The sequence below is a fragment of the Catharus ustulatus genome, chromosome 13, assembly GCF_009819885.2.
Source record: "Catharus ustulatus isolate bCatUst1 chromosome 13, bCatUst1.pri.v2, whole genome shotgun sequence".
Taxonomy (NCBI): Eukaryota; Metazoa; Chordata; class Aves; order Passeriformes; family Turdidae; genus Catharus; species Catharus ustulatus.
In genome coordinates, this window is record NC_046233.1 from 18030369 (window position 1) to 18052882 (window position 22514).

At 40.6% G+C, this 22514-nt stretch overlaps 2 protein-coding genes across 9 annotated transcripts in view; one reads left to right on the forward strand and one right to left on the reverse strand.

Annotated features, from left to right (window-relative positions):
• LOC117002281 (centromere protein P) overlaps positions 1 to 11870 on the reverse strand; it is a 114647-nt gene extending 102777 nt beyond the window's left edge. The window contains exons 1-7 of one of the 5 annotated variants that reach the window (XM_033071198.2): positions 11646 to 11870; positions 10900 to 10973; positions 9833 to 9987; positions 9237 to 9394; positions 8799 to 8887; positions 6768 to 6856; positions 1792 to 1888 (exon numbers count right to left, since the gene is read on the reverse strand). In XM_033071198.2, coding sequence (XP_032927089.1) covers positions 1792 to 1888; positions 6768 to 6856; positions 8799 to 8887; positions 9237 to 9394; positions 9833 to 9969 — 570 coding nt within the window. In that variant the 5' untranslated portion in view covers positions 9970 to 9987; positions 10900 to 10973; positions 11646 to 11870. Of the gene's footprint in view, positions 1 to 1791; positions 1889 to 6767; positions 6857 to 8798; positions 8888 to 9236; positions 9395 to 9832; positions 9988 to 10899; positions 10974 to 11088; positions 11498 to 11645 lie in introns of those variants that run through there. The other 4 variants (XM_033071199.2, XM_033071201.2, XM_033071197.2 and 1 more) reach the window with 4 other exon arrangements.
• Positions 11871 to 11940: 70 nt separating this feature from the next.
• NOL8 (nucleolar protein 8) lies at positions 11941 to 21847 on the forward strand. 4 transcript variants are annotated; one of them, XM_033071189.1, is made up of 17 exons: positions 11941 to 12025; positions 12443 to 12626; positions 12769 to 12831; positions 13614 to 13692; positions 13963 to 14110; positions 14975 to 15043; positions 15356 to 17251; positions 17535 to 17651; positions 17982 to 18101; positions 18429 to 18513; positions 18856 to 19000; positions 19517 to 19600; positions 20146 to 20420; positions 20633 to 20759; positions 21205 to 21275; positions 21394 to 21476; positions 21775 to 21847. In XM_033071189.1, exons 2-17 carry the CDS (start codon positions 12488 to 12490, stop codon positions 21826 to 21828), a joined length of 3555 nt encoding a protein of 1184 aa, XP_032927080.1. In that variant the 5' UTR covers positions 11941 to 12025; positions 12443 to 12487; the 3' UTR covers positions 21829 to 21847. The 4 variants fall into 4 exon arrangements, with proteins under 4 accessions (XP_032927080.1, XP_032927078.1, XP_032927081.1 ...); XM_033071187.1 differs by lacking the exon at positions 11941 to 12025 and adding an exon at positions 12026 to 12063; XM_033071190.1 differs by lacking the exon at positions 11941 to 12025 and adding an exon at positions 12026 to 12063 and having other exon boundaries at positions 18859 to 19000.
• The last annotated feature ends 667 nt before the right edge of the window (positions 21848 to 22514 follow it).

Here is a 22514-nt window from a genome sequence, read left to right on the forward strand (position 1 = left end):
TTTTATTTCTACATAGAAGCCTTAGCAATTTTTTTTTAAATAAACAGATCAATAGAAAAGCTATAAACCCAAGACTACTCCCCCCAACAGTTTTATCTCCACAACCAAGGAGTCTAGAGAGCAGGTAGGGGTGAAGAAAATAAATACAAAGATTACACTCATTTTTAATGTTGTGTAAGTGTGAATATTAACAGGATAGACTCTTGAGTTGGTTTTATGCAGATAATAACGTATGTCTAATTGTTTTACCACAAGTGACTAAAACCATTAAATTACAAATATACATTCTCCTTAGCAATCTAGTAATTTCAATTTTCAGATTTGATCTTTGAACCCTTTTAGTAATTCTCTTACCTAAGAAAGTCTTGAACAATTACCAATGTTAACAAAACCAAGGAGGCCTAAAATACTCTTCATAAGCACACAGTCAGTCATATTTGGTATAAACATTGTCCCAAAGTGGTTTGCCTTTCAACTTTATCCTTGTCTTTGACCATGGAAATAAACCTACCTTTAGAAAGAACATCTGTAATACTGACAAACTTGTAATGCCTTCAGTGAATTACCTTCACACATCTTTTAGCAATTAGCAGATAACTTCATTGTTTATACTCAACATCTGAACAAATACTTTGCAAAACTGGTTATATAACAACAATTTGAAAATTGTCTCCAAACCTTTTTCTATTTTTTTTCTTTTTATTATATTCTTAAATGAGAAATATCTACAACAGTTCACCAATTCACTGTCCCAAACCACAGTCACCGCTGATCTAAGGATCAGAAAGCATCAAGGGAAGCTGGAAAAAACAATCACAGATCCCTAAAGCTCTTGGTGCTTTACCTTTTCTATGGAGGGTTTAGAGAAAAGCCCTCATACAAAAGCCAGCAGGATTAGGCAATGCCAGTTTATTCCTCAGCTGACAACTGGATTTTTTTTGTATTATTAGAAAATAGAACTCTCTTTTTCTATTCTGGTTGATTGGATAATAGAAATTGATTAATTTGGCACACAACTCAAAGGCTTAAAAGACTGAAAAAAAATAGGAAATTATGCAGTTCCCATTTGATACTACAGCTGAAAAGTAAAGATGGTGTCAAGTTCAATGACAGTAAATTCTTGAGGTACATAAAACTCAGACAAGAAACCACAAACAATTAAGCAGCTAAACATCCTTCTCTTGACATAAAGCATCATGTAAGATGTTTTGTGTCTGTAGGACTGCAGTATTTTCACTCCAATAATTAGTTGTTTATCCTAAACCAGCAAAAAGGCAAAACAAACAAGCCAAATATCAAGAACTTAAAACTAAGCTCAAGTACTATGTTCCAGTGAGGAGAGAGGAAGAGTTTACTCCCCATACAAGTAAAACGCTCCAGAACTGAAAGTGCTGTCACCCAAACACATGCTGACACATCTTCAAGAAAAACAGATGTAATCCTTCAAAACCAACATTTACATGCCAAAAACTACAAGTGTTATTTTCTTTTAATTTCTTCTTTTTCCTGTTTTTAAATAGAAAAATAAAATATAGTACCAAAGCAAACTGTCTTACTCCTTCCCGGAAAGGCACAGTCTTGCCTTCCTCCACCCATAAGGAACACAGCAATCGCAGCTCAATTGTCCCTTGAAGAGAATATGAGCTAAAAATTTGTGCTGTGTTCGCCACCCCACACAAAACTAAGAGCCCATATTCTGCTAGAGACAGCCAGTTTCACCTCCAGTGCTGTCTTAATAAACTTCTTAAAGCAATAAATATTGTACTAAGAAATAAAGGCTTTATTTACTACCTTGAAATGCAGGAAGGTGCGTCTACGATGTTCAAACCACTCAGCATAGGTTGAAAGGCTTCTGAAAAATGTTACAACATCTCCACATTCTTCAGTGCTATAAAACAAAAATATATTGTTTAACCCAGCAACAAAATTCACACTTAAAAGTGATTAATATTGTTTGAATACGAAGTAGAAATCACCCAAAATAAGAATGACAAAGCTGAAAAAAAGCCATAGTGTAATGATTGAAATAGAGGCTGAAGAACACATTGCTAAACCAATGTTTCTGGTGTTAGTCTTATGTGTAAATTGTGGTCACCTGGAAAATCTTTGTTTGATTTTATTCTTGTTCAACTCATTTTCTAAATAAATTCTAACATGTTGCATACTAAAACCTGAACCTGCAAAATAAGATTTTCCAAACTGCATCACTAACCTTCAAATATTCCCAAAAATCTTTGTCCTAACCAACTAACTGTACATGACATGTTACCTGCCTCTGTCCACATGACATTAACCTTGCAGTTTCAGTAGGAAAGGAGGCCTGATCACACTGGGCATCTAAACCAAACCTTTTGTTAGACAGTTAAATCTTGATGGGATCTTGTCTCCAGAGCAGAGGGGCTCAAGCCCTCTGAACATCTTCCTCACTCTCTTCTGGACCTGCTCCAACAGGTCCTTCTTATGCTGGGGGGAGAGTGAGAGGGAAAGATAAACATTTATTTTTCAGATTTCTAGTAAGGATCAGGATGGAGAAAGGAAAAGACAGAGCAGAAAGTGACAAACTGTCAGCTAACCACACATCCAGACTTGCTGGGGAAAGGAAGAAAAAAAAGCTCATGAAGAGTATGAAGTGTTCACTAAACAAATGCAGCCAGAATGGAAAGGATGCAAAACTCCACAAAACCCACATGTCAGAATAGCTGAAGTAACATGATTATTTAATCAAAAGGGTGAAAGGCTTCATGTCACTGTTGATATGAAGCCATAAACGATTAGCCATGAACAAAACACACCTGGCAAGCACTGTTTTGGAAGTACAAATATTTATTTTGGTTACTAACACAGGATTTTACAAGTTTACAAAAGCTGACTGAGGAAGATACCTGACTGATATTTGGGAATATTTCAGGAAGTGAGAGTATTTAAATACCAATGTAAATTTGACTTTTTGGACTAATCCTTTCTGTTTGACATTAGCTACTCCTTTTGGATTTTCAGAGCAGCTGAGAGCAGAGACTTGAGGCATTCACAGAATGGCTGCAATAGTGGATTACTAAATCAGTTCAGCCTTCCCAGGGAGAACTGTGCCTCCAATGCAGGAACAGCAAACCTTAACATGCTACACAAAGAAACTGGAAAAAAAATACATTAAGGTCATTCAGATATTGAAAATGTGAAAGAAAAGCCAAACAAGTTTTATCCTAGCCTGGAAAGAACAGCATCATTAAAGGAAGTTACCACAGCAGTCACAGCTGCCAGCAAAATCAGGCCAAGATGAAAAAAATGCTGGCAGCAGTGGGAAAAGTGAGTCCCTGGAAGGACACAGACACACTGATTTACAATGGCTCATTAGCACTGCTCTGGGAGCTGTTTTTAACCACAGCTCTGAATTGTACATGTCAAAGTCTACACATTTTATAGGAACTGTGGGGCCTTGGTAACAACTGGCCACATCTCCATGGCTGGAGAACAGATTGCACACAAACTGCACTGGGCTTTTTCAATCTCCACTCATGGAACAGGGCAACACAAAGCTTTGTAACAAAACTACATGCTAGAAGATATTTCTTTAAGAACTTGGCAATTTTTATAAATATCCACATTTATGCTATTTAAAATACTATCACAAACATTGTGACCTTGTTTTAGCATTGTTTTTAGTTTATTTCTCTTTTTGGCTTAAAAATCATTTTTAGGTGATGCAACAGATGAAAATTTTCAAGGGTAGATCATCAACACAAATAAAGAGTTTAGGGTAGAAGTTCAAAGAACCAGTTTCAAATGTGTAAGCTAGTCAACCAATATACCTGAGGATGTACTTTTCTCACATAGCAATGGCTAAATTCAAGACAGAAAACTGAACTCCATGTTTAGAAAGGGGGAATCTGTTGGCAAGAACAGCTGTATATAAATCCATACTGGCAAAGGAGTAAGAGACTGCACAAGAGCACTGCAGAGTTCAGTGAATGCTCCAGCACTGGACTACCCATAAACAGAAATTCCTAATTAGCCCAAAGTAGCCTAATTCCTCCTGCTGAAGTCGACTACACCAAATGATAAAATACCAAAAAACTTGAAGGTAGTAAGAGAGTGGATGGTAAAATTCAAGTGTTTTGGGTTTTTTTTCATGTTGAAATAATTTAGCATTACAAAAATCCACTTGGAGCAGAAAACACCTGTCTCCAATGCCAACATCCATGTTACACAGAAGTCATCCAAAACCAGCTAAAAGGATATTCAGGCAGAGACTAACTCTGTCAGGTTAAAACCATGGGCTCTTCACCCAAACACCCTTTCACAAAATATCAACAAAACACAGAAGTATAAAAGAAATTTAACTACTGTAAAAGTACCTAAGCCTCCTTTAATGTGTTCCTTTATCTATTTCAAGTCACTGCAGAATGCAAGACTTCCTACATTAGCTTAGAAAACAAAAGCATGACTGAAAGCTGGGGGTAGAATTCCTGCTTCCCTTCATTTGCAAAAGACCTTGTCCATGCAGCATTTAATATAATGGACATTTCCTAAATCCTGCACTCTTACAGATTCTAACTAGTTAGTGAAAAGTAAGAGCAATCTTCATACTTTTTAAAATCTCTATTTGCCTAAGTAACCCATGCAAAGGTTAACTCCCCCAACAATTAATGGGGTGTCAAGTCAAAAAAGGAAAAAGGCCTGACAAGAGTTTTTTAGATCTTGTGGTTCTCAACATCAGTAAAAAATAAGTGATAACTGGTGCAAAGGGGACACAAGTGAAATCCAAAGAAAGACAATTAAATATTGTGACTTCATTTGCATATATCTGATATTGTCACAAAATATATAAGAAATTATATAAAAGAATGAACACTTTTAAAAAATGCACAATTCTTTTATAGAGATGTACCATTCATATATTGCAACAGTACCTGTTGAATTTTGCTTAATTTAAAAAAATATTGCTCAAGTGTTCTGGCATTCCCCTATTTTCTTCCAAAGAAAGAACTGAATGCCAAGTTTTTAACTCTGCTGCTCTCAAAGTCCATTTTCTGACACACATTATGAAAAAAAAGCAAAGTCAAAAAAAAAAAAAAAAAAGAAAACTGAGGAGAAAAAATCCCAGCCAGGAGAGAAAACAGAACAGAAGTAGACAATGGATTTGGCAGGACTGGGCCAAGGAAGCAAAAAAAAAAAAAAAAAACAACAAACTGGTAGGGAGGCTGGAAAGGAACAAAACAGCAGGAGATCAGATTCAGCTGGTTAGGAATGGAAGGAAAAGGAGGAAAGAGGTAGGAATTTCAGGAGCAGACTAAAGAACAAAAGGCTAGTTGGGCAAAGTCTGAAACTGAACATGAGAGAATTAGAACTTGGGAAAAAGAAATGAGGAGCAGCCCAACAAGGGGATTGAGAAAACAGGCCCTGAAGGGAGATGACAGACTCGGGCAATGGAACAGGAGGTGCTCTCAAACAGAGGGAAAAATGAAATTTGAAGGTGTTTTGGTGGAACAAGGTTGGGTTGTACCCCATGTCCAAAAGTATTTTTCAGCCTACTGACCCCATGGGTACCCCAAGGGTATCTACAGACACGAGGCCAACAGGTGGCACATGCAAAGGGAGCCTCAGGAGAAGGTATCACTTGATTTGTTGACATCTTCTACCATTCATGAAAACTTGTATTTATGAATACTGGCACAAGGTGCAAAAGAAGAGGAGACAGGGACAAGACAGCAGTGCTCCAGCCAGGATGAAATAAAGTCTGCCACTGCTTCAACACACATCTTTCCAGAGTGACTATTAAGTTCCAATACACTTCTGCTGTCATAAACCACTCATGAATAAAACAAGGCAATTTCCTCTTCTAAATCCCACTTCTTGAGAACAGTCAACTGTTCTTCCCACTTACACCATGAGCTTCAGTAGATTTATATGGAATTCTCAAAGCCTTTAAGTAAAAAAACAAAATCAGTTTTCAGTAGAGACTACTGAACGCTGAGGTAACTCAATGACCTCTCTCTTCACCCATCTGTTGCCCCTTCTCTCCCTCCCCAAGACAAAAAAATAATAGAAAACAAAGGAACAACCTTTAAAAAATAATTAAATTAACTACTCAGTGATAATGGATTTGTTCTCAGAACAGTTTGCCAGTGGAATTCAGTGGAAATAACAAATAATTTGATCATTTATTCATCATGTTACCACAAGAAGCTGGCATACTCCAGAAAACAATAAAAATCAGCATTCAGTCATACATTTAAGTTTTAGTATGTTAATTGTCTTAAACCATTGCACCAATACACTATTCCATGTTTTTAAACTATATTTTTTAAGGTATCAGTGAAATAAATCCTGATGCTAATAAGAGACATGGAATTGAGAGCTGAGAATCAGGAACAGGCAAATACTGGAGAAAGGTTCTGGATGTGCACTTCAGGCATTACCCACACTGCACATCTGCAGCTCACATACACATCTGAGGAACAACCATATTAATTAAAATGCCATAGCTGAGATTATCATGCTAGATTTCTCTTCAAACAGCTAAAATACACTATAATGCAAAACCTGGCCCTGTTTAACATGAATTTGTGATGGTCCATCCACACCTTAAAAATCACATCCTTCCATCTTCTCTCCAGGATACAGGTAAGGGATGGGAAGTGCTTAGGTTGAGCTAGGGACACATCACATACAGACACTGGCTGCCAGCAATGCACATGAAAACTCAGTACTGCCTTTAGTATCCCATATCCCACATAATAACTTGCCTTGAGCAAAAAATTCCATCTCACCTTGACACAAACTTGCTCACATTTGAATCTTCTCCGGATTCCATTATAATGCTGAGATCACTAACAACAGTAGACACCTTCTCATTGTCCTAGATTGGAGAAGTAACAACAAAATATTTTAGAAATTTCTGACAAGGAGAAACGTGTCTATTTGCATATAAAAAAACCAGAAAAAACTAGACATAAATGCTAAGTACTATAATCCTTAAAACAGCATTTTTAAACTGCAGTTTGTAAGTGTGAACAGTTTCATTTCAAGAGTAGCACTATTATCCACACAAGGCTTTTGGAATAATACCAAAATAATGTCAGTATAAAGAATATATATGTATAAAAGAAGGTTCATTACTTCCTTTCACATCAATCCCACTTCTTTAAGATTCTTCTCATTTTCCAGCACAATCTTTAGCTGCCATATATACCAGAAAATTCACATATAATGTTTTATCTGTTGGTTTTGGGACGGATTTTAAATTTTAAACCCTATAGTTTTGTCTCAAAATATTGTCTTTTTTTACAATCACTGTTACACAGAAATATGTGTAGGATAATAAAATTATTCTAAATTAACTAATAAGCTGTTAAAGAACAAAAAAAGGTGGTCAGAGTAGAAATGAAACTACAAAAGAAGTAAATTCTCTTTTCTATGCATTCTTGAACACACCAAAGCAATGGATTAGATAACAGTGAATGAAAAAGCTTCAAATCATGGTTTGAAGATCACAGGAAATACCTCACTTTGAACTTTTTACACCAAGCCACTACTAGTAAATGGGAATGCAAGACAGGACTGCACACACATCTCAGCAGTCCCTGCACTGCTTGGACAGAGCCCTGCCATCACTCAGGATGGGAAAAGCAAAGCAAGCACTACAGAGATTAGTGGATGTACTAAACAGCAGGAAGAATCATTTTAGGTTTAGAGCACAAGGTTCAACAGGGGGATGGAGTTGTGGAGAAGCTGCCAGCAGTCACAAGCTAACGTGCCACCTTCTGAAGGGACTGGAGTGCCAATGGGGGGGTTACTGACATGCCAAAATGGCACTGTGGGGCCAAATAAAAAGATTTAAAAGGAAAGCTCTGGGCAAGAAAACCTATTTTAAAAGACTGCTTTCCCAAAAGGCTTAGACTTGTTTTGGCTGATTTTTAATCTCGGGTCCTGTCCTAATACCTAATGCTATGGAGCTGAATTAACTCTATTGTGACTTCACTACTAGAATAAATAGCTACAAGTTAACAGTGAAAAAATAATTCCTGGTCTTCTGCTGCATACCAACAGACCTGTTACCTGCTGGGCACTTCCCAAAACCAGCTGTCACCTTTCACTCCTCAAGACAAAACTGGTTATAACTGCACTACCTTGTCCATGCTAATGTCAGCATAGGTTATTTTCAATATGAGGTACTTCTAGCAAACAAAAAATTCATGCAAAGATTAGCTCCAAATTATACTTTTACAGCTGAGGTGAGGGCTTTTAAGTATCTATACATCTGGTATTGCCCATCTCATCAGCATTCAAAGCAGCCCAAATTTTAGGCGTTAGGCAGCCAAGTGCTGCCGCTCAGTGGTGCAATGGCTTTAAGCACCAATACCACTGGCAGCAAATGTAACAGCCAGTAATCCCTCTGAGCCACACTGACACCCAAAGATGCCATCATGCTGCAGGAGATGGAGCTGAGAGAGAAACATTCTAAGTGCAGTTTTATACAAGCAGATATCAAGAGGCATCATGAAGACCACAAGTTTCAAGTCACAAATGGACTTCAGAGGTTGCTCATTCAGCTGAGCTCTTGAGTTGTCCATTTGACATTTTGTTTGGTAGTTTTTGAGGGTTTTTTGTTTTTGTTGTTTTGTTGGGTTTTTTTTGTCATCAGATTTTTTTTTAAACTGGATACGGTGAGGAAAGTCATGGTCATAATAAAGAGCATGGTGTGAAAAAGAACAACATTACAAGCAGAACAATATCTCACATCAGCTGATCCCTCTTTTAACAGCAGTAATAGAAGACATGAACTACTTGTAGCAACTTACCTGCACTTCAAGAAGCTGGAATTCCAGTTGAAAAGACAGGGAGTGACATTTCCCTGATAATCTGTGCTTCTCCACTGTCCTGTTTCTAGCTGTAATAAAATCAAGTTAGCAAAATAATCAATTATGCTTCTCTTCAATGGCTACTGCATTTCCTCCCTCGGTCATATTTAAAGTACCAACTGTTACCATTCCTCATGTAAAGAAGTTTAACATGTTAAAAATCTCCAACAACTCTTCTTTTCCCCCAATGCAAAGCATAATAGTAGTCTGTCACTTTCCCCTTAAGGAAAATTACTTTATTTGCTCAGAAAATATCTTGTCAATGAAAAATCTTACTGTATTTCAAAGTAATTGTCTTTCTGCTAACAGTGAATTAGAACAGAGGTTTGCAGATGAACTGCAACCAATATGCCCAGTAAAGGGCACAAAACTACTTACTTCTCTCCAACGTTTTCTTGGAATGACTTGTGAAATGAAACCCTGTAAATTTCATTAAAGATGGAAGATCTGCTTCCAGACTTTCAAGCTGAGCTTTCAGTTCTGATAGAGATTCTTGTCCGTTGGTTTCTTCCTGAGTTTCTCTTTGGAATGATCTTCTAGAATAGAAAAAAAAAATCAAAAGGGAAAAATACCCAGACATAACATGTCAGTACAGCAACATCATTATATAAAAGGCTTTGCTAATGGGATCTGATGGTTTTCAGACCCAAATCAGTTTCCAAGGAGTCAAGTTGCAGTTGGATCACATTTCTGGAAACTATAAACTATTCTCACTTACATAAACTCTTTCCATTCACTGCCAGGTAGACACAGCTTTTATTCCAAGTCTGGAGGTGCAAGTGTCCATTTTAAAAAATGTGCAAAAACATGCATGAACATGGAGCTAAGATGCCTTTACTCATTTAAGTGACTTACTTTATCCACAGAGTTTACATTTACTGGCATAAGGAAAGTCCTAACATAGAGCCAAAAGCTCATCCCAAACAAATTTGACAAAGAAATTCCATTAATCTAACAAATTAAAAAAGGCATACGTTGACTGCAGTATGTCCTCATCGGAAAAGGAGATGGATTCTTGTCTGATATCTTTATACTTTTCTGTTAGCAGCCAAATTTCTTCTTCCAGTGCCCGGATTTCATCTTCATAAGGCTGAAAAATACTCTTATCCATTTCCCAGAATCACTGTTACTGCAAAAAACAAAATAAGGATTTTTGTCAGGAACAAACAAGGATCAATTTTTCAAAAACATAAATGTAATGTTAAACAATTGTTTTAAGATACAGAGCACTACACAGCCTCCAGAGACAGAAATTAAATCAGGGACCTAATGGGGTCAAAGGCTTCAAGGACCTTTTTAATTAGTCCTTATTTGATCCAGGAGTGCACTCAGCTGTTTTACATTTGCTGTAATAGAACAACAAGCTGCTCCATAGGTAAAACCAATTGCAATCAGATACAAAAATGGAACTGGCTTTTGACCTGAGGACTCATCTGGGCAGACGAGGAACAGCTGCTCCTAACACAATCTGCCTTCAGAGTAAACAGCAGTAAAGAAACTCAAATTGCAAGGATTTTTCACCAATAATTAAAAAAAATCAATCTCAGTTTTTAGGAAAAATAATAATCTGACATTCAGCCTAGGTACAATACATTCAGAAGTCTGTGGAAGATATTATGCAGCTCAAAACTAATGTACTAATATTTTTGACCAGGAAAAACCCAACATTTAGTTTTGTGTGTTTTTAAACCACCCCTACTCTATGTGCAAGTTCCACACTAACATCATTCAGTAAAAGAGGATGAGGGTGGAAAGAGGATTTTATTCATTTATTTCATAGGGAACAGTGCCTCTATAACACACATAAGAAAACAACATCAAAAGCATGCTTAGCATTAAAATTTTGCTTAGTGAATAAAGGAAATACATGCAATTAAATAATCATCCAGTCATCAGATTTTTTTGAACTGGATACGGTGAGGAAAGTCATGGTCATAATAAAGAGTATGGTGTGAAAAAGAACAACATTACAAGCAGAACAATATCCCACATCAGCTGATCCCTCTTTTAACAGCAGTAATAAAGGACATTAACTACTTACAGCAACTTAAACTCAAGGATGTCACTAGGCTGCAGAAGACTCAAACACTAATTATGACTTCAAAGATTTTATATCTAGAAAAAAATCGAGTAAAATAAAACATGAACAAACATTTCTCTTATGTATCATACGCGCGTATATCTATAAATATTTGTGCATTGACAGCACATCTTTCACATTTCTACGTACCTGCCCGTTTATACCCCCAAGTATTTGACTTTGCGCTGCCACAAGAGGAGTTGGGAAGCGCTTTGGAGCGTGTGTGAGACCCGAACTGGTGCGTTCCGTGCCCGCGGCTTCCCTGCGGCCCTTCAGAGCCCGCAGGGCTGTGCTGGAATCGCGACTCGTCCGAGGAACCGGGACTGATCCGCGCCGAGGTTCGCAGGGGACAGCGGTGCCCCAGGGCCGGAACGGGTGCGCAAGCAGCGCGATCGGGAAACCTGGAAGCGCCGGCAGCCGCGGACACCCGGCCCTGAGGGAGGAGCGGAGGGAGCCGGCGCTGAGAGGAAGGGGAGTCAAGCTCGGAGCCGGGGCTGAAGGGGATGAGGAGAAGGGAGCGCTCGGAGCCGGGGCTATAGGAGGGGCAGTGAGGCTCGGAGCCGGGCCAGTGAGGCTCGGAGCCGGGGCTGAGGGCGCTGAGGGGCAGCGAGCGCTCGGAGCCGGGGCTGAGGGGGATGACGAGAAGGGAGCGCTCAGACCCGGCGCGCGCGCCCCGCGCTTTTCGAACCGCGCGCCAACCCACGAACCTGGGCGCTACCACAGCTGCTGCCTGAGAGGGGGCGCCCGCCGCGCCTTCCTTCCCGTCCCTGTAGAACAGCTGAGCTACTGGGGGATAATTCCCTAGTTCTTTCTGATAAATAAAAGGAAAAAGCCTTGCTTTGACGGCTGTTCCCTTATTTACGTTAATTTATGTTCACGTGTTCCGGAAAACACCTCTGCTTTTCTTCCTGGTTAGTCACGTTCAAAGCGTCCGCTGTCACAGCACCCAGCCCTCGTGTTCCCAGCACATTTGACCGGCCGGAAACAGGAGCCCTCGTAGAGGCGAGCCGCCGATCAGAATCCAGTGGCAGCAGGAGGCGGAACCCTTCTTTTAGACTGAGGGCTGGGAAGCGTTGCGAGGGGGAAGGTGAGGCGGTGGCGCTGCGAGGCTCGCACATGGCGGCGGTGAGGGCGGGCTGGGGGCGCCGCCGGGGTGGCTGGGCCGGGGCTCCCTCGGCCTCTCCCGGGAGGAGAGGGTTTGGCTGTGGGCGGCTCGCGTTCCCTCCATAGGGAACTTTTGGGTTATGTTGTGAAGAGTCATTTGCGTTTGTTCTGGCGCATACAGTTCTATGGTTTAGGGTTTAAAAAAGAGCCCAACGCCTGAGCCCTGGTTTGCTGCAGCAGCGAGGGGTTTGCTGTCGCTGCGCTGGAACAGAGCGTGTTACTACAAATCAGAGCAGTGCTCTGCTCATAAGGCTCTTCGTGGCTTTTTAATGCGCTGATTTGTCCGTACTAATCACAATCATTTCTGCGAGTGTCATTGAACTATTTTGTCTCTTTGCAGAGGAACGGAGTGTGTATTCCGGGTGTGACACCTTGACTTCACAGCATGGGGAAGGAACAGGTTTCCAAACGCTTGTATGTTGGAGGGCTTGGCCATACGGTTTCTAAGGCTGAGCTGGAAGAAAGATTTGGCAAGTTTGGGAGTGTTTTGGAGGCAGAGATTATTACCAGAAAAGATGATCAAGGTAACAAGTTTTTTTCATCTTTTAAAAGTTATTTGTTTTTCTGTTTGGAGCATGAAATGGAATTTTTGCTTTAGAGATGCTTCAGTTTTAAAGGAAATTATGAAACTACATAGAATGTAACTTATTGTTTGTCATTGATCAGGGAATCCTACGAAAACTTTTGCTTACATCAGTGTCAACATTTCTGATGCAGATCTGAAAAAGTGTAAGTACTTTTTTTTTCTTAGTTATGTTTTTGAGCAAGTTACATTGCTGATAACTCATGTTGTTACATTTACTTGTGGTTATGGTAGAGCCTCTTTTATTCTCTTGTCAGAATGATTTTATTTTCTTTAAGCTGCAGTTTTATGGAAGCTGCTTTGCTGTAGTTTTCAGAAATTGCTGTGAGCAGATTGAAAAGATTCCTTGTGACTGAAGTAGGTGATTTGTGAGTTTCAGAGACTCATAGAATGGTCTGGTGTGGAAGAGGCCTTAATGATCATGCCACTGCACCCCCTGCCATGGCAGGGACACCTTCTGCTGTCCCAGGCTGCTCCAAGCCCTGTCCAGCCTGGCCTGGGACACTGCCAGGGATCCAGGGGCAGCCACAGCTTCTCTGGACACCCTGATTGTTTGTTTTAAGCTTTTTCTGAAAAGGAAGTGTGCTTCAAATGCTTTTTTCAGGTCTGTAAAACACTGAAATTTAATTATGTGAGAGGAAACCCAGAAGAAGAGCTGATATATAGCTTTTTTCTCAATGTGCCCCTGGATTTGGGGAATGCTGCCATTAGGCACTTTTGAAGTGAGAGCTTCAGTTTTGGATGTAAACCTTCTGGTTTAAGATTTGAATATTGGCCCTTTCAGATACAGTCCTAACCCAAGGGAGCAATCAGGTATAAGGTCATGCTGAGGGAACCTCAGGCTGGCATAGAAGGAGGCCTAGTGAAGTCTGTGAGGTGCTTTTTTTAAATGAAGAAAAGATTAATTTCCCATCTCTTTGTTTTGCAGGCATGTCAGTTTTAAATAAAACAAAATGGAAAGGGGGGACACTGCAAATTGAGTTGGCCAAAGAAAGCTTTTTGCACAGGTAGAAACCAATCTTTTGAAATGTATGTTATTGCTAAAACATTGCTAAAACATGACAATGTTATGGCTGTACTTTCATCTTGTATGCTCTTACTGGTTCAGTTTTGGTAGACTCTGTGGGCTGTTGGTTTATGTTTGATGCTGCAGCACGTTTTGCATCATTTCCCTCAAAGGTGATGGGTGTTAAATCCCTGAGTAGTGAGTGGTTGCTGTTCTCCAATTCTGCACGTGGGCATGCCTTTTTCCATGTGTGATGTGCTTTCTGGTACAGGCTGGCCACAGAGAGGGAGGAAGCAAAGCTGCAGAAAGAAAAACCACAGAGAAATGACCAAATGGGTCTGTTGGAATCACTGAAAAAAACAGGAGTTGTGGATTTCCACATGAGAGCAGTACCAGGTACAGAGGTGCCAGATCATAAGGTATGGTGGGATAGATGTGTAAGAAAAATAAAGCAACAAAAAACAAGCTCATTGCATCTAAATTCATGCCAAATTTATGCTTTATGTAAAGAAAATCATTAAGAGTGACGGTCTAAGCTGTGAAAAGTACTCTGAGGAAATACCTTGTGTAGACAAGGAGAAGGCTCCTGTCATTCTTTGCAATGACTGGAAAAAATCATGGTTATACTGTCCACTCTTGCCATGTGAAACAAGGAAGTGCTTTGTTCCTCATTTATATTGGGAATATGGTTGTGTCACCCTTAAAAGCTTGTAAAGGGGATGTGTAACTTATTTCCAGGCACCACATAACTTTTGGTGGCTGGGTTGGGCTTCAGCACAGGATCAGGGTCTGCACATGCCTACAAAAGTAGGAATAAAGTCACTCACAAGTTAGGCAACAAAATTTATATTTACTACAAATTTTTCAAAACTGTTTCCTAAGCACAGAATGGTTTTGGAGGAATTTTTAATTTTTTTTTTGTGAGAAGGGGGAAAAGAGCAAAATAACAGTCATGCTGTCTTCATAGGTACCACTGTTAATTCAGAAACCCTGTATTAAAAACAACACTTGTAAAGAAATTTAATTCTTTATTATCACTCTTTTTGTAGGTTATTGAAATTTAGTTTTTTGGTTGGCTTTGGTTTGTTTCCTTTTTGAGAAGGAGGCTGGCCAAGTTGCATGGTAGGGCTCACTAAAGAGAATAAAGAAAAAAGAATTAGTCAGTGTGGTTCCTTATTAGTGTTTTTGTTATTCAAGAATAAACATTTGTTTTATTCTAGAGTTACTTCCATTTTCTGTTGGTTTGGGTTTTTTTTAACACTATTATTTTTCTTTTCTTTCAGAAATGGGTTGTTGGAAAATTTGGCAGAGTCTTGCCTATCCTGCACCTCAGGAATCAACAAAAAAATAAAATATCCTTTTCTGATTGTTTGGCTTTGAACACAATTCTCTTCCTTCTCCTGTCATATGGAAAAACAGTTGCTTGATAGTCCTAATTTTTACTTCTCTGTCAGGCTTAATTTACTGAATTCCCCAAGTAAATCCTGCAGTAAGTTTGTGTGACTTGAATAGTTTTTTTACAGTGCATTCAGTAGCTTAAAGGCTTGTGGTCATGACATGAAAAAGGATTCTTTGCTGTCCTTTCCTGCAGAATTCAGCCTGTTCATAAAGCCCTGAGTCTGCTGAAAGAATTGGCATCGTTCAAATCCTTAACTCAGACTAACGTGGTAAAATATGACCCCTCAAAGTATTGCCACAACCTGAGGAAGCTGGAGGCAGACCTGGCACATGCAGCTCCTGTGTCCCAGCTCACCTGGCACCTGGAAGGGGGAGATGACAGCGCGAGCAGGAAGCGGCGAGGGGAATTCCCTGGGATGAGGAAACCACCGCAGAAACGGAGGCAGCTGGGCAATGAGGTCCTGAATGGAGCAGCTCTGTCCTCTGGGTGCCCATCGCATCCAAAACACACAGACTCACCAGAGCTCGGCCAAAGATCAAAACCCAAACCTAGCGAGGAGTCGGAATTGCATTCAGCAAGGAGACTGGATGGGAAAATATCAGGGAGAGCTTTATTATCGGATCAAAGCAATGCTAATGGGGTTGCAGCCAAAATTCATACCAGTGTTTCTGATAGTGACATTGATTCTGAAGAGGAGATCAGAGCAATGGTACAAAAAGAGACAGAAAGACAGAAAGCTGAAAATGTTGAAACAGAAAGTGAGCACTTGGAAATTGTTGGGGATAATTTTGAATTAAAATACAGTAGCCACTGGTCCTTAAGCAATTCGGATGCAGTGAAGAAAGCTGTCAAAGGAAGTAACAAAGAGAGAGAGACTATGGAGTGTGATAATGGTTATAATTCAGCAGATACAGATGAAATTATTGCTGAAAGTAAACCTCCAGAAGACTCTAAACAGGGGAAGGTGAAAAATAAAGAAATATTAACTAAAAAAAGAAGTGGTTTGATAAATGGCTCCTCACCGAAAACTCGCAGTTTAAAAGAAGAACACATTGAAAGAAAAGGGAAAATGAAAAAATCCAGAATTGCCTTGCAGAGTACAGCAGCCAACAGTACAACAAAGACACGCGACAGTGGCAGCTCTTGCTCAGAGTCTGAGAAAGGGGAGTCTGAAATCAGCTCTGATTATGAGTCTATGATGCAAAACTGTTATCGCTTAGACCTTACCTTGGATGACTTAAAAGCATTGGCTACAGAAAACAGTGGGACTCCTGCAGAGGGATCAGGCAGTGAACAGAGTCCTTGTCAGTCCAGCCTTGAAGATAATCCCAAGGATAATACTGTAAATAAACCAAAACATTCTAAATTTCACCCTGGAGTTAAAAAAAACCCCATCTGTCCTGAAGATGTGCTGGCTGATATTTTAGCAGGGGAGGAGGATGCTGTTGAGGAGCGCTCCAAGGGACAAATTAATTCACATTTGAAATATCAGCCCTTCAGAGGAATGGGGTCCCTGTGTGCAAAAGAGTTAAGTAAGGACAGCACTGGGTTAAAGAAGAGGTCTGTAGAATGCTTGGGACTTGAAGCTTCTGCATCTTATTGTGGGGAGAAGTCAGCTAAAAATCAGCCAAAGAACAATCCCTTGTGTCCACTTGAAGTCAGCAGCCAAAAGAGACAGAAAGTGCCCTGTGAACAGCATGATGAACTGTCAACTGCTGCCTCCTCAACAGGTCAGAGACTTCACCCTGGTTCTGGGCCTCATTTGCAAGGGAAGAACAAAGGTGTGAGTTGTCTGCGAGACCAAAATTCAGAGCACGGAGCTGCTGATGCCAGCACTGATCAGGGTGATGGGAGCAGTCACATGGACAGTGATGCTGGGGCCCAGGAACACGTTAAACGGCACCTGAAGAACCCAAAACTTCTTTCCAAAACATTAAAGAGGAATACAAGTAAAAAAAATTCAGACTGTAATAAAGGTGGGAATGAGAACACAAGCCTTCTGGAAGATAAGGAGCTTTGTCTTCGTGCTGCTACCTCAAAGGAGCCCAGTACAATAGAGAAACAGCTCCAGGACAACCAGAGGAGGTTGGCAGCTCTGGAAGAGAGACACAGAGAGAGGGAATTGCAGAAGAAACTCATTCAAGGAGCTCTTTCAAATCTGGTAATTACAACTTCTACCTGAATAATCCACACTACAAGAAGAGGGTAATTTAATACATGTGGAGTAAGATGTTTTGAAATCATAGTCTGCAATTTCTGATGACTTTGCCAGTTTTCTTTTGGGAGTATACAAAATGCTGCATACCTCCTCCCTGTAATGCCTGTAGAGTTGTAAGTGGAATAGCAGATTCTTCTTTTTGTGTCATGGAAATGTCTTTCAGATAGTCATGTCTGAATGCTGCAACTATTTGATGTGTTTGACTTGACAGTTGACTCTTTCCTAGGATAGGCAGCCAGCAGGAAAGCACAAACACATCATATTCGATTCTGATGTGGAAGACGAAGCTGAAGTGAATGAGATATTGAAAAAAGATGCAAGTTTGGGAAATATGCACGGAGAAGTAAGTGTTACTGGGAAAAAATCAGTACGACGTAATCAGAAAGCTGAATTTTTATATCAAATTATCTCATATTGTACCATCTGAGTTTTCCTTTGCATGGGTATTTTGCCTATGGTAAAACTGAAGAGTCATAACTGTAAAGCAGAATTGTACAAGTGTGTGGACAAGGTAAGATTTGAAGTATATGGATCAAGAAGGGAGCTGGTTGTGCAAGAAATCTACTTTTTCAGCTAAACCAGCAGAGCACATGAACAAGTTGGTACTGATGTACATTCTCAAACTTATGTGAACAGCTACTTGTCTCTTTTTTTTTCTCTTTGTGTAACAAAGGATAAGTTGGCTCCCAAACCTTCAGGCAGACTGTTTGATAGCAGTGAGGATGAGGAAGAGGATACGGATGATGAGCGATTCAAAATTAAGCCCCAGTTTGAAGGCAAAGCTGGTGAAAAAGTGAGTGAAACCATTACTGTGATTTAGTTTTCCTCTAGGTCTCCATAACACCACTTCAGAAGAATATAACCTGTATCTTTTCATTCTTGCTGAATATGATTTTTATGAACTTAAAATATAATTCCCTTGAAAGAACAACATAATGGGTGGTTGGGAGTGGGAGGAGTTTCTCTGACATTGTAATATTTGTATACAAATAAGTTACTGGAAAAGGCATCAAAAGCTAAAGGTAAAGAGTATGTTGCTGTTGTTACAGTAAGAAAAAAGAAATTATTGACTGATGATTTTCTTCTCCAGTGCTTAATAGCTTCTGTTTAATTTGTTCAGCTCCTGCAGCTGCAATCCCGCTTTGGCACCGATGAAAGGTTCCGCATGGATGCTCGGTTCCTTGAGAGTGACAGTGAGGAAGAAGGTAAAGCTGATCACATTGCCTGGTTACTGGTACCCATAGAGCCTTTCAACAGCCTTTCTTGCTGTCCTGGGATCTTGTGTAGAGCATCTCTCAGTGGCAGGGGAGCTGCACCATTGTGTGATGTAAGCAGGGAAGGATTTTGCCATGAAATAGATGCCTGTGACATTTCTAATGAAAGGTTTTCTACAGTGCAAGGCAGAAAACCTTTCAGTAGTTTCAAGATAAAGGAACTTACGTGTTCTAGATGAGAACTGACGTGTACTAGAGGAGATGTGAGCTCTTCTAGTACTGTAGTAAATCACAGGCTTAGCAGAGAAAACAAAGTATTTATTTTTCTCTTAGCAGAGACAAACAGCCTGAAGGCAGATGAAGAAGAGGAGCTTGCTGCAGAGAAAAAGAAAAATCTGCAAATACTGGGAAGCCTCCTGAATATCAACCTGGAGCAGCCCAAGCCTAACAAAACAGCCACGAATGTGAAGAAATTCAAGTATGAATCATCCACTATCAGTAAAGAGGGAGGTTTAAGAAGGCTCAGGTGTTTCAGGAAGGAAACTGAAAGACCCTGAAATCTTTGAATTTTGGAAGATGGGCTTAAAGGGTTCTTGTGTGTTGCTTTGGGTTTTTTGCTCCTTTGGACTATTTGAATTTATGCAGTGTTTCATACTAGAAGAAATACATCTACATCTACATGGATAGCTGTACTTATGTAACTCCTCAAGAGATTATCAGGTGCAGGTATAAACTCACTGCATAAAACACAAGTGAGAGCTATATTTTATCTGAAACATCACAGTTTGATTTAATCCACTTCTGCTGGTATGTTTCCTCACCCAGACACTGACTAGAGGGTGCTCTCTAACTGCCAGTTAAATTTTGGATCGATTTGGAGCTTTTTTGCTAAAGAAAGCAATGTGAATTTCGGTCTGACTCTGAAAGTATGAGGTAGTTTTCAGTTTGGCATTTAGAATGTAAATGGTGTTTCTTTGCCTCTCTATTTTTATAGAGATATTAACGCTCTCCGTTATGATCCAACAAGAGAGGACCACACAGTTTTTGAAAGGAAACCAAGTGCTACAGAAAAGGAGAGGTAATATTACAGCTTGGTACCTACAATTGTGGTGTTTCTCCCTGTGGAAAGATGGTCTTAGCAAAGGACTAGGGATTGGAACTGTGCAGATTGCACTGATTTCAATTTAGTTCTCTCTGTGGTTGCTAAAATCAAGATGTATTATGAACTGTGACCATAAAACCAGCCTGTAGTGTCATTTTTCCTTTCTAGTCCATCTGTTTTCTGCATGCCATTTTCTGTCCTCACTGAAAGTGCGAAAGTTCAGTTCAGGGACTTTGAGATTTGCAGGACTCTGGCAAAGTCTGTGCTAAGTACCTTGAGTTCTATGTTACCGTGTATTCAGTGAAAAGTCACTTAAGGATGTGGCTAATTAAAAAGGACTCTGGTTCCTGCATTTTGACTCCAACCTCAGATGTTTCTCCACTGCTTACCCTTGAAATTGAATCTTTCCTTTATGGGCTTGGATGTGTTTAGGGAGACATGAAGAGCAAGGATGCTCTCAGGGAAAGTGTCTTTGGAAAGGACGTGTGCTGTGCTGCTATCCTTGAACAATCTCATTTCAGTAAAGCCAAAAGGAAGAAGAAAGAAGAGAGCGAGAAACTGCCTCAAGTGTCTGAAGAAATCTATTATGATATTGCTGCTGATTTAAAAGACTTGTTTGGACCTTCAAAGAACAAACCAGAACAGAATGTGGAAATACCCTGGGACAAAGAGGATGCACAGGACTCTGCCCCAGATGACCATTTGGGACCTTTGCCTGAGAACAACGTAGCTCAGGAGTCAAGTGCTTTCAAGTTTTCCTTCTTTGGAGACACCGAGGAGTTGGGCATCAAAGAAGGTAAAAGCAGAATCCATAAGAGATCCCTAGAACAAAGTGTAAAATACTGGAGCAGAGATATAGCTGAGAAAATCTAGAATGAGAACATTCTGTCCTTCTTAAATCTGTCTTTTCCAATGGAAATATTTCACTTGAATTAATAAGTTTTACTGACAACTAGAGGAATAATCTGGTTTTGGCTATTTTTTTCTTTCTTGGTGCTGTTACTGCAGAGCCTTACATACTCGGAACAATAAAACCGGGAAAAGTCACATGGCAAGAGGATCCACGTTTCCAAGAGAGCAGTTCTGAGGATGATGATGAGCCTGAGACATCAGAAATTGAAAAGGACAAAGAAATGCAAGTTCCTTTCGTATTGGTTGTCTGCTTGCCTGTAGTACTTGGATGCTGTGGGAATATTAATAGTAGTACTCAGGGAATGGGAGAGTGAGATTGAACAGCTCTGAGCAATTAAAGTCTCCTCTTGGAAAACCATTCATGCTGCCCAGGGTGAAACTTCAGAGCAACCCATTTGGTGTGAAGTTGAATATGGAAAGAGAGAAGTTGAGCACAAGAAATGAAGTGGGTCCTTTTGGTTTGACCAACCCCAAAGTGTGTTTGGCCAAAAGCCAAAGGCACAGTTTTCTTTTTAAAAGGGTGATTTTTTCATAGAAGGCTGTATTTGGTTCCTATGGGTTAAGCTTTTCAATGTATACCATTTCTCTGAAGCACTATAGCTTTAATTAATGTTCATGGAATCTGACAGTACCTTTTAGGATGCTAAAATCCCTTTGTACTTGTCTAGGTTTCTTGCTTTACCACACACAGAAAGTCCTAGATTTTTCTTCTTCTCCAAAGATGATGAACGCCTAAGAGGTACGACTGAAATTCTTCACCATCTTTTGTAACGTTTTTTCCTTTTAAAATCTTAATGGAATTGAGCAGCACAATCAGAAGTGTTTAACCTTATGCACTGGTTCTTTATTTTGTGCAGAGGGCCCAAAGTTATTTTGTAGATCAATAGAGCTGAGTGAAGAAAAAGAGGGTTGGGAAGAGAGACGTGGATTATTGCTTGAGGTGAGTATGTAAGGTCAGTTGCCTGGTAACTGTGGCTGAAAGCTGAGCACGGGGAGGGAACACAGCTATGAATGTGCATGCAAAACAAGTTCAGATCTGTGAGATGAGCCTGAAGTTTGTAATTATCAGGACACAAAAAAGTTCCTTAGTATACTGGTGTGTATAACATCACGTTGTGATGTCCAGTCAGGTAAACCACTAAATCTCTGTATGTTACAGGAGCAGCTACTTAACTATATGTAAAGAGAAACAGTGAATTTAGAGATTTCTCCTAATGTTGGATTTTCACAATTTTCAGGAATGCCGGAAGAAGCACAAGGATGCCAAAAGAAAAGTGAGAGCAAAACAATAAATTTCTTTTAGTGATCAAACCTTTTTCTGGTTATTCTTTGGAGTAGGAGCCAAACAAAGTTAGTTTGAAAATCCTGTCAAAGATCTAACAGGAAAAGATATTGGCAAACCCAGGTAGGCAGCGTTTCCAAGCTGGGGCTGATGGTCTTGGGCTCTGAGCAGGCACAGGCAGGCTCCACACCTGACTGTCCAGCCAGGCTGGGGCCATTGAGCTGTGGCTCATGCCTGGGGGCTGTAAAGGCCATCAGGAATGCCCCCTGGCCAGTCCAGAGCAGTGCCCCCAGCCCTCCAGGAGAGCAGGGGCTCTGCCAAGCCGAGCGGGACACTGCCCCCAGCCCAGGGACTCGTGGCTGCTTTGTGTGCTGGCCATGGCCAGAGCAGCAGGGCTGTCACACTCCCACCTGGTTCTGGTCACTGCCAGGCCCCAGCAGCGCCCGTGCGTGCCCTGGGCAGGGCAGGAGCAGCACAGGAGCAGTTGCCAGGGGCTGGGGAAGCACAGGGGTCAGCCTCAGTGCGGTGACACAGCACGCATGCTGCAGGGGACAGAGCCAATGGCACCGGGCATGAGCACCTCTGCAGGGCTCACAGCCTGCAGCATCGGCCCCAAGGGCTGCTCTGTCCCTGTCCCTGCCTGCCTGATGGGCAGGGCTGCAGGCCTTGGAGAGCAGGGGCCATTGCAGGCACAGA